Source organism: Desmodus rotundus, chromosome X (genome assembly GCF_022682495.2).
Source record: "Desmodus rotundus isolate HL8 chromosome X, HLdesRot8A.1, whole genome shotgun sequence".
Classification (NCBI taxonomy): Eukaryota; Metazoa; Chordata; class Mammalia; order Chiroptera; family Phyllostomidae; genus Desmodus; species Desmodus rotundus.
This window is the reverse complement of record NC_071400.1, coordinates 90,465,295-90,478,521: the sequence shown is the minus strand read 5'-3', so window position 1 is coordinate 90,478,521 and position 13,227 is coordinate 90,465,295. Positions and strand designations below refer to the sequence as shown.

General features: G+C 47.7%; 1 protein-coding gene across 4 annotated transcripts in view; it reads right to left on the bottom strand.

Moving 5' to 3' along the window:
* Positions 1-7,534, bottom strand: part of SH3KBP1 (SH3 domain containing kinase binding protein 1) — a 311,830-nt gene extending 304,296 nt beyond the window's left edge. For 2 of the 4 annotated variants that reach the window (XM_053917427.1, XM_053917429.1), the window contains exon 1: positions 7,228-7,534. In XM_053917427.1, the coding sequence (XP_053773402.1) occupies positions 7,228-7,231 (4 nt within the window). In that variant the 5' untranslated portion in view covers positions 7,232-7,534. The remainder of the gene's footprint in view (positions 1-7,227) is intronic. The other 2 variants (XM_053917430.1, XM_053917428.1) reach the window with 1 other exon arrangement.
* Positions 7,535-13,227: the final 5,693 nt, after the last annotated feature.

Genomic DNA, 13,227 nt, shown 5'->3' with positions numbered 1-13,227 from the left:
TTACTGATGCATTCATTGGTCGATTCTTGTATATGCCCTGACTGGGGATCGAACCCACAACCTTGGTGTATTGGGACAGGGCAACTTTGTAACCGACTGAGCTACCTGGGCCATGGCCTGAATTACACATTTTAGATGGGTGAATTGTAAGATGTGTGAATTATATCTCGATACCGCTGTTTTTAAAAACTTACCAGGCAAACAGCCTGTAGAAAGAGCCTCACTGGGGGGAAGTGGGAGCCTGGCATTTACTCAGCATTGAGCATCTACATAAACTGCTAGTTCTCCCCTATTGAAAGGAAGGTGAATTCCACAGCAAGGGGCCACGTCACTTTGCCTCTCTAAGTCTCAGTTTCATCATCTGATGGTGCAGGCCATGACTGCCAAGGACCCTTCCAGCTTTTCAGCTCCAGGGACTGATGTGTGAGTGGCAGAAGGACCCATCATCTGTCACCCAACCTATAAGCCCATCCCACTAAGAAGGCAAAAGACCAGGGGAGCCAAACATGGGACAAATAAGTTTAGCAACTTCACGACTCAGGTATTGACAGAAGAGAGGCAAGAGCTGTGTTAAACACTTTCTGCTCAAAGAACAACATGGTGAAAGACTGCCAGAGTCCTGCTCTCCAGCGACTTCATGGCTCATTCATAAAACAAAGGCTGTGGCTACAGAGGAAAACCTTATGTTCCAGAGCAGCTGGTGATAAAGGAGGGAAATGGGGCTCCGGCCATCTGTGTATAACACTCAGAGCCAGCTTCTCCCACATTTGGACCGGAATACTGGGGTGAGGGCCGTCCTGTGCACTGCAGGATGTGTAGCAGTGTCCCTGGCCTCTGTCTGCCAGATGCCAGTTCGACTGCTCTCCCCCCACCAGCTGTGACAACCAAGTGTGTCCAGACACTGCCAAATGTCCCCCTGGAGGGCAGAATCGCCCCCAGACGACAACCACTGCCAGAGAGAATCTTCTATCTTAAAACTTGCCATTCTTTGTGGAAGCCACGTGACACATGTGGCTTTATCCTTCTCATCCGCTGCAGGGCAGGCCACTGTGAGCTGTCGGCAAGCAGACCTTGTCAGCAGGCTCTGCCTGGCAATTTTCCACAACTGCACACACCTCCTGGCAACCAACAGCCTTGGAGAATTTTGAGTAGCAACTGCACTTGGGTGAAAGGGTTATTCATTCAATTCATTTGCCAACAGAGGGCACTTACTGTATGCTGGGCAGTGAGTCAGGGCAATGGAGCTAAAAACACCCAGTCAGAGATGAACTGACTTAATACAAGATGAAGTGTTATACTGCAACCTTTGGAGCAGGCCCCAAGAGATAAACAAGGGGTGTGCTAGGCTGAATAACAGCCCCCCAGAGATCACACTCTAGTCCCCAGGACCTGTAACTATGCTACCTTCCAGGGCAAAAGGGTCTTTGCAAATGTAATTAAGTCAAGGGGCTTAATTAGCTTGACTTAACTTCATTAGCTTAAGGTACCTTAAAGTAGATTATCCCACCTTAAGGTAGGGCATCCTGGATTATCCAGATGGACCCAATCTAATACAGCAGTCCTTATAAAAGGAAGGCAGGAGGGTCGGAGTAAGAGAGGAGATGTGGGCACAAAAGCAAAGGTTAGACTGATGTGGCCACAAGCCAAGGAATCCAGGCCATCTCTAACAACTGGAGGAAATGGGTTCTCCCTCAGAGCGTCCAGAAGGAAGCAGCCCTGCCAACACCTTGATTTTGACCCAGCAAACCCCATTTTGGACCTCTGACTTACAGAAGTATACAATTACAAGTTGAAGTTGTTTGAAGCCACTGGGTTTGTACTACTTCGTTACAGCATCAAAAGGAAACTAACACAGGGAGACTACCAGGCAGAGAAGAGAGTGAAATCATTCCCCATCAGGGGAACTATGCAGACACAGCTCAACCTGAATTAGCATGGAGCAAGAAAAAGCTTGGGTGGCTGTTGGACTTCACAGAGGCTCTGCTAAGACATTCAGGATCTAAAGCAGCTGCAGAATAGTAGATTCATGGGGTTAATTCCAGAAATACCTGGGGTTTGACTGCATTGGGATGGACTGAGACAGGGAAGAAGAGAAGCAAGAAGAGGCAAGACAAAGAGATGAATATCTATGGAGGTGACAGGAAAGGTGGCAATACGCTCAAGGAAATGGGGAATGAAAGAGTCAGGACAAGTACCATGGAAGAGAAATGCTGAGCTCAATTTACAACATGCTCTGTTTGAGGTGTCTAAGACACACCTGGGTGAAGATAACTAGAAGGTTAGGAATGATAATTACCACAAAAGTATTCATTTCGGCTTACCACGTGCCAGGCACAGGGACACAATGACCAAACAGACGCAGTCCCTGCCCTCCTCAAATGTGGCAGAGAGAAGCTGAAGAGTGAGTATCGGGGTGATACGATATCAGAAAGGCTTGACTGGCTATTGCTGGCTTGGAAGATGGAAGGGGCCACGAGGCCAGGAGTGTGGGCAGACTCTGGAAGCTGGAAAAAGCAAGTAAAGGGAGTCTCCCCTGGGGCCTGCAGAAGGAACACAGTCCTGCTGACCCCTCAATTCTAGCCAGCAAGACACATTTCAGACTTCTGGCTGCCAGAACTGGAAGCTAAATACATTTGTGTCACCATTTGTGGTAATTTGTTACAGCAGCAATTGGAAACTAATATACAGGTACCAGGTACAGAAAATCACAAATATCAAAACCCCTAATAATGCAAACAAGCTATTTTTACTGTCCCTTAAAGAGGATGGAAGGCAAAAAAGGATGATAGGAAAGACCTTTGTGATACTGTGGCAAAAGTCCAAGTGACTAACAATGACATGGGCCAGCTAGTGTCCCTGATGCCCAGGTGTCAGACGTCTGGCTCGGACTGGATTCATGGAAGACTCAACATGGTACTATTCCAATAACTCCATAAGAGGTTTGTTCTGAACTGGGAGCATATTGTTCTCCTCTAAGGTCATGTGTCACATCAGCATCTTATTTTATGATCAGAGTGCTCGTGTACTCTTCAGTGACCCACATACTCTGGACCTCAGCTTTCTCAACTCGACCTTGAGCATGCATCAGAACCACCTAGAGCGCTCATTAGTACACAGGCTGCTGGGCTCCACCCCCCACAGTTCCTCATTCAGTAGGTCAGAGTTGGGCCATGTGTGTCTCTAATGGGATCCCAGGGGAGGCTGATGCTGCTGGTTTCTCATACTAATCATATCACACTCTGAAAGCCACCATATCAGAGACGCTCCTTCTGTCACATTGAAAGGATTCTAATGTCTTCCTGTCCTGCATCTTTCCCACTAAGAGCCGCCCTGACTTCTTGGTTCTTAGTGGCTTGCTCTGCATTACTCTGGATCTCTTCCCCTGGCATAGCATTTCAACTGTCCATTCATTCTGTGTACAGGTGAACAACAGTCCCAGGACTAGAGTTGGCTGACATGAAGAATTACCCACAGAATATAACTAGCAAGCCATTCTCCTCCCCTACCACCTCCTATTCCCTGTCCGACTCATCACTTACTCAACTTAGGGACAGAGAAAAGCAGTCCCTGCCGTCCGGAAGCTGGCCGGGCACTTTCCTGTGGAACGTAAACAACTGCTCAGAACGCCAGCAACAGACAAGGCCACCCTGACTGGTAAGGGACAAGATGAAAACAAGGCCCCTCGGTAATCATTTCTGAACACAGACAAAGCATGGGCATGGTCCAAACCACAAATGTCACCAAATATCTCCCAATCTTGGCTAATGAGGGACTGCTGCTTCTTCACCCATCATAGCCTCTGTCTAGTCTTCCTGCTTCCAGATGACAGTTAAAGACACCCGGTCATGGAACTGCCCCACCCCCAGTCCAGAGCAACACCCGGCTTCCTTAAAAGCTCCCCATAAGTACATGATACAGGCCCAGCCCTATACATGGTCCTTCCTGACACCCTCTTGCTGTGATGCCCCACGGTGTGCGATCTCCCTCACTGCAAGGAGAAGAAAACCTGCTTGTTCCACTCCAGGTGTGCTCCCGGGGGTGTGGCTGGAGGGAAGTGGCGACTCCTACTCGACTTTCAAATTTCACGTCAAACACCACCTCAATGCCACTGTCCTTACCTCTCGGCAGCCTAAATCAGATCCCCCTCTCTAATCTCCTTTCACGAGACCTGCCATGACTTATAATTACATACTGTGGCGAGCACTGCACTCAAGTCTACCTTTCCCAGGAGACCGAGAAGCACAAGCCGCCAGGTCTGCATGTGTTGTGTACCTGTTCCTAGCACGATGCCTCGCACAAAGCAGGAGGTCAATAAAAGTTGGATGGATAGATGGATGGATGAATACTGACTGCTGTACACAAGCTACTTTAAAACAATTACAAAAACAAGAGTTGATGGAGAATGTCAGCAATACAGAAAGAACTGAAGTGGTCAGAGAAGAAACAACTGAGGTCTGGGCAAGCAGGATGGTAGCAAGGGTTTGCCTATGCTGTGATGGACCTGCAGTCATAAGCAATAAACGTGGAGCCTCTTCTTCCATTTCTAACTCGAGATTGTAGTGGCCAACATGTGATATTCACTTTAGCTTTAGTTTAGCATAAAGCAGTCTACCACCAAAACAATACATTGCTAAAAACAGTCCAAACTTTGTTGTTACTCTGGAATTCTTTAAATGGCAATCATCTGCTGGGCTTGCAAATTCTTCACTACTCACAGCTTTGGGTGGTAATAATATGTGTGCAATTGCAGTTACAAGAGACTTACCCTGTATCGGGCACCGTAGGCATCTCCCCACAAGCTCAGAGGGCATATTCTGAGCAGGCTTTTTTGTAAGAGGCCATTGCACAACTAACCAGCCTCATTTCAGGGCTAGGGATTTGATACTTTTCAGTTACTTTTCAGATCACAGACCATTAACACAGGTTTATTGTGTTATCCATCAACAGAAAAATCATCATCAGGCCAGGTAACAATACAAGTGTCTCAAATTGATAAACTGAACAAATCTGAAAACCAAAAACTTGGAGGACTGGGGGAGAGGAGTACCCGCAGGCACACACACACACCTGCTTGAAAAACAGCAAGGTCAGGTGGCTCCATCAGAACACATACAGAAGCAACTGTTAAATACCTGTACATAATCAATCACAAACAGGAATACATCACTGAAGATGCTTTAGAAAAGAGCAGGTGATCTTCAGCCACAAACTACTACAAACATACTAAATCCCACTCTAAGCGTTTTAATGAGTTAAATGACAATATTTACTCTTATTGCTTGTAACTATTAACACCTGATATAAATAAAGATCATTTTCTGCACCCCCCCCTTTTGCAATGGTTACAGTAAAAAAAAAAAAAAAAAAAAAAAAAAAAAAGATTAAGCGTGTAAGGATTATAAACTGCAGAAACACTCTAATTTTCTTAGAAGGGTCTGGATAATGAAAACAGTTCAGACTTGAATGATAAACAGGTCTGTTTCTTCTTAACTAGGACTCAGTCCTCTTCCTACTGAGATAGAGAAAGCACCAGAAGACTTCTGTGTGTGTGCACAACCCTCTCAGCAACCCACCCAAAATGAAAGGTGATCAAAACAACATTTTTGGTGACCTATGGAGAAACCAATCTGCTACTAAAGTGATAGGTGATTCTAGAGTGTATACTTTCATTAATGAACTAAGTCATCTTATTAGGTGCCAAAGCACAATGAGAGTGTGGAGCTGTGTTTTGTCTTCCACAGAGAAGGAGGGTTTCATACGCACTCATTCATTCAATAAATATTTACTTAGGGACTGCTCCATGCCAGGCACCACAGAAAACAGCACTGAGCGAAAAATGGGGTGACACAGCACTGCCCCTGTGGTCATGGAGCTTACATTAGGAGAGATAAATGCTAAACAAAAATAAATATGTAACACAGCTATACAAAAAGGAAAATGTGCTGTGGGAGAAAGGGTAACAGAGAAACAACTTTAGAGGGAGGTGGTGAGGGGAACAGAGAAGGGCACTGAGAAAAAAGTGCCACTGACGCTGAGAGGCCATGAGATCACCAGCAGCTTAGAAAAGGAAAACCATTTTGGCAAATGACCACAAATGAGATTTTAACTTTGTCTGTAAATAACTGACTGAGCTACACCTCCCTTTTCAGTTCATCTGTCGTCATATGCATCCCATGACGACTTGCCTATCACTTAGCCTACCCAAATCCTAGTACCTGAACACAGAAAGGTCTCACTTCATTATAATTTATTATAATCTCCAGCCTTCCTATGCTTGGCCTAGAAACACCCTAAAATAACCTGCCAGAAGCATGAGAGAGAGAGACTGGTTGCCAGTCAGAATATTGGCTGAGTGGACCAAACGTTTCACAGCCAAAGCAGTCACAAGTCCTTTGCCCAGTCAAGTGTCAAGTCCTCTGGGCAGCAAGGTGGCTCCAATGCTCAGTGGTCTATACCAGATGGGACCCCAGGAGGGGGCTTGGGTTAAGGGTTAGTTGCCTACTTGGAACTGATGTTTGATCGGTATATCAAGGACTGGATAGCCGTTTCCAGTTCTTTGAGCCTCAGACTTAGAGGATGTGGGAAGTGGCCTTTGAGCACCACAGAGCGGATAGCTCCCTGAGCTGGAAGAGGGCAGGCAGGCAGAGAGGGGGCCAGGACCGGCAGGAAGAGGGGCGCCCAGGACCCGAGGGTGGCGCGCCAAACCTGGTACTGGGGCGTTACCCGCGCCCCAGAACGCCAGCCCCCAGCAAAGGCAACCCAGTCCCCGGCCGCCCCGAGACCACGAGAATCCGGCTTCCTCTGCTGCGGTCAAGGCAGGCACCGCGAGCCCCGCACAGAGCAGGAACCCAGCAGCTCCCGGCACCCGCGTCTTCAGCGCAGAGGAGGGCGCGCTGGGGCGAGAAAATGGCCAAGACCAAACTCTCCCCGCCCACCCGAAAAGCCAACCACACCCCCTGCATCCCTCAGCCCAGCCGTCCCTGGCCGGCCCCCGCGGTCCTCCGCCCAGGCCCCCATGGGGTTCCCGTCCGCGCCGCGCGGGCTTGGCAGGGACGCGAGTGGGAGTGAATGGGGGTGCGCGAGTCGGGCAGGGCGCCCACCACGGTGTCACCCGTAGGGGCCCTCCCCTGGGGCTCCCAGCCCTGCTCCGCGGTTCTGAAACGGGCAAGCCGCCCCCAGGCTTAGGTAGGCACCGGGGCGCCTGGGCGCGGGCGGCCATCCACTTACCCATTGGCGTTGAGCCGGGCCGGGCCGCCGAGGCAGCGTGAAAGTTGGAGGAGGCGGGCGCGGGGATACGGGCGCCGGGGTCCGGGCGCTTGAGTCGTGGTGCGCTGGGACCGGGGCGCAGGGGTCGGGACGCGGCGGCTGGGCCGGCTTCCTTTTCTGTAGCGGCGGCCGCGGCGGCTCAGCGCCGCCCGCTGCTGCCTCTGCTGCTGCTGTAGCTGCTGCCCCGGGGCGATTCCTGCTGCTGCTGCATCGCGGCCCGCTGCGCCCGGCTGCGCCGGGTTTCCTGCTCCCCGCGAGTGGAAATTGCGAAAAAAAAAAAAAAAAAAAAAAGCGCCGCCCAGCCCAGCGCCCAGCAGCCGCGACCGCGCTGCCCGCTTTCCCCTCCTCCTCGCAGCCGCCGCGGTGCTCCTGCGGCTCCTCCTGCCGGGGACGCGCGGCTGCCGGGGCGGGGGCGGGGCCCGAAGGCGGGGCCTGCGATGGGCGGAGCGTTCCCGTGGCTGCGGCGCTTGGGCGCCCCCCTCACCGCCCGCTGGGGAGGGACCCAGCTCTGTGCGAAGCCGCCCCCAACCCGCGGCGGCAGGCTAACGCCCCGGGAAATGCCGCGAGACTCCTCGAGACCCGAGGAGGTGGGAGTCTGTGGGGGAGGGGGTGTCCGAGTGAAGGAGCAAGTAGGAAAGGAGGTGGAAGGAACCCACCGCGAGGCGCGACCAGAGTGGGAGGGCAGGCTGGGGGAGGGCAGACCACGGACAGGTGAGGGGCCGTGCACCTGCTGACAGTGATGGCTGGTAACCCTGGGGGCATCGAAGCAACTCCGAATAAGGCTTCACAGAAAGGGCTGTTGGAGAGCAGGGAGAAGGGGTCCCTGTAGAAGGAGATACGTACTCTGTCACTTCAGTGTAGCTTGGTGCGAGTTTGCACGTAGGAGGTGGTGGGTTGGAGATGCGTAAAGACAGAGAAGGGCACAGTGGTGCGAGTGGGGCGCGTCGCCCCGCTCCGACTTTCACAGAGCGGTAACCCGGAGCCCGTGCGTGGGCCAGGTGGGGTTCGTTGCTCAGCAATGTTCCTAGGCTCTGATGATGTTCCCAGGAATACACTAAGGCACTAGCTCCCTCCCCAACGGGCATCATTGTGCCTGCCATATTGACCCCCAGACCTGCGCAGCCCACCCTTGAGTGGGCACTAAAATGAAAAAAAAGGGAATCCGTGGGAATTCCTGCTAACTCACGAACTCCTTTTTGGGTCCATTCACCACCACACCTTTCACCACAGTCTGCCAGCCACCACATTCACTTACAGTCCCGTTATTTTCTTTTCCCTGTCCACCATCTGGTGGTAGGATGATATAATGAAATAGATGGGAGACATTCAGGAAGAGGGAAAGTGAGACAATAAAGCAATTAAATCATTGGCCCTGAGAAATGGAGGAGGCTGAGGGTTCATGAACCCACAGGTAACCAATAAAAGCTGACCTCCTACCCGATACAGGGCTGTCTTCATACCTCACCTGTGATGTGGTGCAACTCTTGTGAATTGGTTATATCCTGGGATTTCTGCAGGAAGATGTTCCTATAACTGTTTCATTAACTTTGGGGGAAAAAAACACACCTCAGCATCAGAGTCTCATGAACAAGAGATCAGTAGCATCAGTTTTCTAATTACTTTTCTTGTGTATCAGAGATCAGTCTGAAGAGAAGACTAAATCCAGGAGCAGCAGAACCCTCCACACAGCTGCTGAGAAGGTAGTAATGACGTCAATGGCAGAATCCTGAGGAACATGGAAACTAAGAGTCTGAAGTGTTGCAGGTCCAGGTGAAGACTCAGTTATACCTACTCCAGGCACCATGGTGCCTCCCTCATTGCATGCCTTGGCATATCAGGGCAATGAGACCTTGTGATATGACAGGTGAGTTGACAAACCGTAAAACTCATAGGGCCTGGCTAAGACTCACTGTTACTGGGACTTTTATTTTCTTGAACCTCACCCAGAAAAACTGATCTGGGGTCTGCCCAATTCCCGAGGTGTTCTCCTTCCTAAGGTGGGGTCACTGGGCCACTTCATCCCTCTCTCCAACAGGCTTGGTACCCTAAAAGTGACTCAGCCTGCTTCAACATGGAAATAGCTGCTCTGGACTTATATGGTGCACTAGCATCTCAATGCTGAGGACTCTTGGCTGGCTGCCCCACGCATTCCCAGAGCAATGGGTGCGCAGTCTTTGAACATGTTGATGGTCCCCACCATGGCTGGGGTTACCGGGACATGGCAGAGGCCACCACAACCACACCAGCAAAGTGGTGGCTGAACTTTGTAGGGTTCAGGGGGGAAAATCAGCAGCTTGTATGCCTTGCTTAATCTTACTTGTCTCTCTGTCCTACATGAGAAAGTCATTCTTCTTGTTTACTTTTTGTTTTCCAGCTTCACATGCGTGAACACAGATCAGCTGAACTTTTGCATCTTATTTTGGCTCCGGTCTATTTCAGGGTGTACCTTTTCCTTCTTGAGCCTGAGTGATGTGGCCCTACTCCTCGATCTGGTTATGCTTCCTGCATGGATGAATCTGTCATTTTATCTCTCTCACACACACAGACTGATACAAGACTTAACATTTAAAAAAATTTCTGATCTGTGCCCTAATTTTAAGGCCTTAAGTAAGCTGAGTTGTATCAATTCTACTCAAAACACTACAGACTTTTTTCATTTGAAGTTTCTCTAAATTACAAAAACGGACGTTTCTCCCACTCTGTATTGTTTCGTTCTTCCGAATTGTTCCTATTGTCCTTTTATGTTTCCTTCGAGAAACTTTTGCTGACCAGCAGCACAAGGGAAGTTTATATGAAGATTCAAATCCAGCTGCTAACAAGAATAGACATGATTCCTCATCCCGCCTCCCTCTTAGAAGAGCATTCTAAAACAGAATAGTTAGTGCAATATTTCAAATTATGTGAATTCATCTCATGAATGTTAGAGAAATACATTGTATTTAATAACAAATTTTTGTCCCACTGGACTCCCATTTCTACCAGAAAAGAAGAATTTTGGGAATGGAAAGTAGCAGAACCATCACACTTTAAATGAGATCACATGACTTAAAAGGCCCCACCGTGTTGCTTGGTGGTGGTAACATTTTGGCTAAAAATAGGCAATTGAGCCTCTGCCTATATAGCACTTAAAACCTGTCATGCTTGCTCTCTCCGAGTACTTGGACTTGACATCTGTAATTTCCACATGATGAATGATACTTTGCTTTGATAACCTTTAATATCATCTTACATTAATATAAATTATATGCCGAGTGCTTTACAAAAGACAGTCATTATCTGGTACTTCTCAGGAGCATTATGGAGAAATGTAAAAAAACCCTTCTGTGCCACAAAGTAAGGATGTGCTCAATAAAAATGATGAGTCAAGTGAAAAGGGCACAGGAGCCAACCTGAAAGAGCTCCCAAAGGCCAAAGCTGGAACAATTCAAGCAACAAAATAATGATCCTATTGAATTAGAATCCACAGAATAAAAGTCATATCTTTAAGTCCCTATGGATATAAATAAAGAGCTGCCTAAGTAAGTCAGGAAGAGGGGACAAGTCTTTCTTACAGAGGAATTCCAATTAATAAATGTAGAAGAAATGAAGGAAAGAAAATCACAGTGATCATTGATGTAGGCACATCCACCTCAAATTCTCGAATTAGTGGGTGCAAATTTCAGGAGAAGCCCTGGCAGACAGCACTCCGAGCAAGCAGTCAAGGCTACGTGCTGACAGTTTTGAGGCAGGTTTCTTCCCTTCCTCCTTCACATCGTGTACACCGGAGTAAAGGTAATTTGTTTGGATCACATCAAAAGCTGTAGAAATAACATCTTACTCTATTATCCTTGACCTGGCTTAATACCCACTCTTGGAATGACCCACTCACTCCCGCTTTTATCCTTTTCAGGGAATCCTTTGCAACAAATCCAAGAAAGCTGGTTTTGCCAGCTCTATGGAGATGCAAAGTAATCAAATCAGAGAAGTAGATCATTTATAGGACAGCTAAACTATGATTAGCCTTATAAGATTTGTAGGAAAAGCTTGCTTTGTAAAGGAAATAACTTAGAAGGTGAAATATGCTCTCCCACAAGGCTATAAAAACGGGAATAGGATGTTCTTGTTTAAAAATCCGGAGAGCGCCTGGATAATCATGTTCAAAGTTGATCAGTCACAGGAACTTGTATCAAAAACAAGAAGAGCCTCAGTTTATAGACTAACTTGCCAAGAACATTTTTCCGTCCTCTTTCATGGCAATTCTTTGACTAAAAAATAGTACATTGGGAAAAGAGTCCTAGGAGATTAACAAGAAATAGGGTTTCTGTTGTTTTCTACCCACCCTACCTAACCCCCTCCCCTCTCGAAATTACAAAGGCTCATGTGTAAGGAAAGGAATTTTCACAATTAAAAAGTGAGCCAAGTGATATTCCAAAAAAGCACCAGCCAGTAATTGAAGATCATATGTATGAAATAAGCATTATAGTAAATGTTAACAACTTTAAACATAAAAATTAGTGTTTAACACAGGAATAAACTATCCCGACAGGCCAATTTTTAAAAATGAGAGCTGATTAAGGATAAGGGGCTTTTGATCTTATCAGTAATGAAGATTTAAAGTAGGAATTGATTTGCAAAAGTGACTTCTCTTTCCCCCTCACCTTGCAGGAGAAATTAAGCTCAGAGGCCCCATCACACACTGGGGTTCCATCGGAGCTGGGTCTCCAGCACACGCAGATGTTTGTTGGCATTCCAGACAGAGGCAGGAATGAGAGAGGATGCTCAGAGTCTGGGGAACAGACGACGTGACAAGGAGGCTTGTGTGAAAAGGGCAGGAGTGCAAACAAATGTCTGATTCTGTTTCTGTGTCAGGCCCAGTGTGACCTGGGCCTGCAGGCAATGGGTAAGAGCACGGGTTTCTGAGCAGACTGATTTTAGGAAGGTAACTGGCAAGATAAATGGAGGTGGGACTGGAGGAGGGGAGCCTGAAAGTGGGAGGCCATGGATGGGCTGGAGATATTCAAGGCAAGGACTACAATGGCACTAACATGGACAAAGAGGAGAGGTCACATCTAGAGTCATTTCTGAACTACATTTGACAAATCTGGTGAGGCAGTGTATTTGGGGAGCGTGTAGGGAGCAAAGCAGGAGGATTGCAAAGAAGTGTTTTGTCTGGAAGCTGAGTACATAGAGAGATCACCCAAGTGGAGAAGGAAGCTGTTGGGGGTAGAGAGGAGATGATAAATTCAGATTTGAATTGTACTATGAGTGAGTGCAAAAGGGAATGAGTGATCCAAGCTATATGGGTAATCCCTGGAATCACAATGCTAAGTGAAAGAAACCAGTATAAAAGGACAAATATCATATGATTTCATTTATATGAAATATTCAGAACTGACAAGTCTATAGAGTCAGACAGTAGATCAGGGGCTGGAGGAATTGGGGAGTGACTGCTAAAGGAAAAAGATTTCTTTTGGGGTGACAAAACCGTTGTAAAATTTAAAATTCATGGTGATAGTTGCATTACTATGACTATACTAAGAAATCATTGGATTATACACTTTAAAATGGGTGAACTGTATGGCATGTTGAATCATTATCTCAACAAAGGCAATTGTGTATTTTAAAATAGTGATAATGGGTACAGAGTTTCAGTTTGGGGAGATGAAAAGCTCTGGAGGTGGATGGAACAATGTGAATGTAAAACCACTGAAATGTACACTTCATAAAGGTTACAATGGGAAATGTCATGTATATTTTACCACAATAAAAAAAGAGTGAAGATATTTGTGATTGGTAGATTATTTGGGGCACGTGGAGATGGTTTTCCCTGTATTTTGCCTACTCCAAGAACAGCCCCACATTGCTTCCCAAACAGGACACATGAGTATTGCAATAACCACTACCCTAGCCCCCTCAGTGTTCCCTCTTCAAGGTTCAGAGAAACCACATCCGGTGGCCTGGGCCAAGGGTGATGAGCCGCAG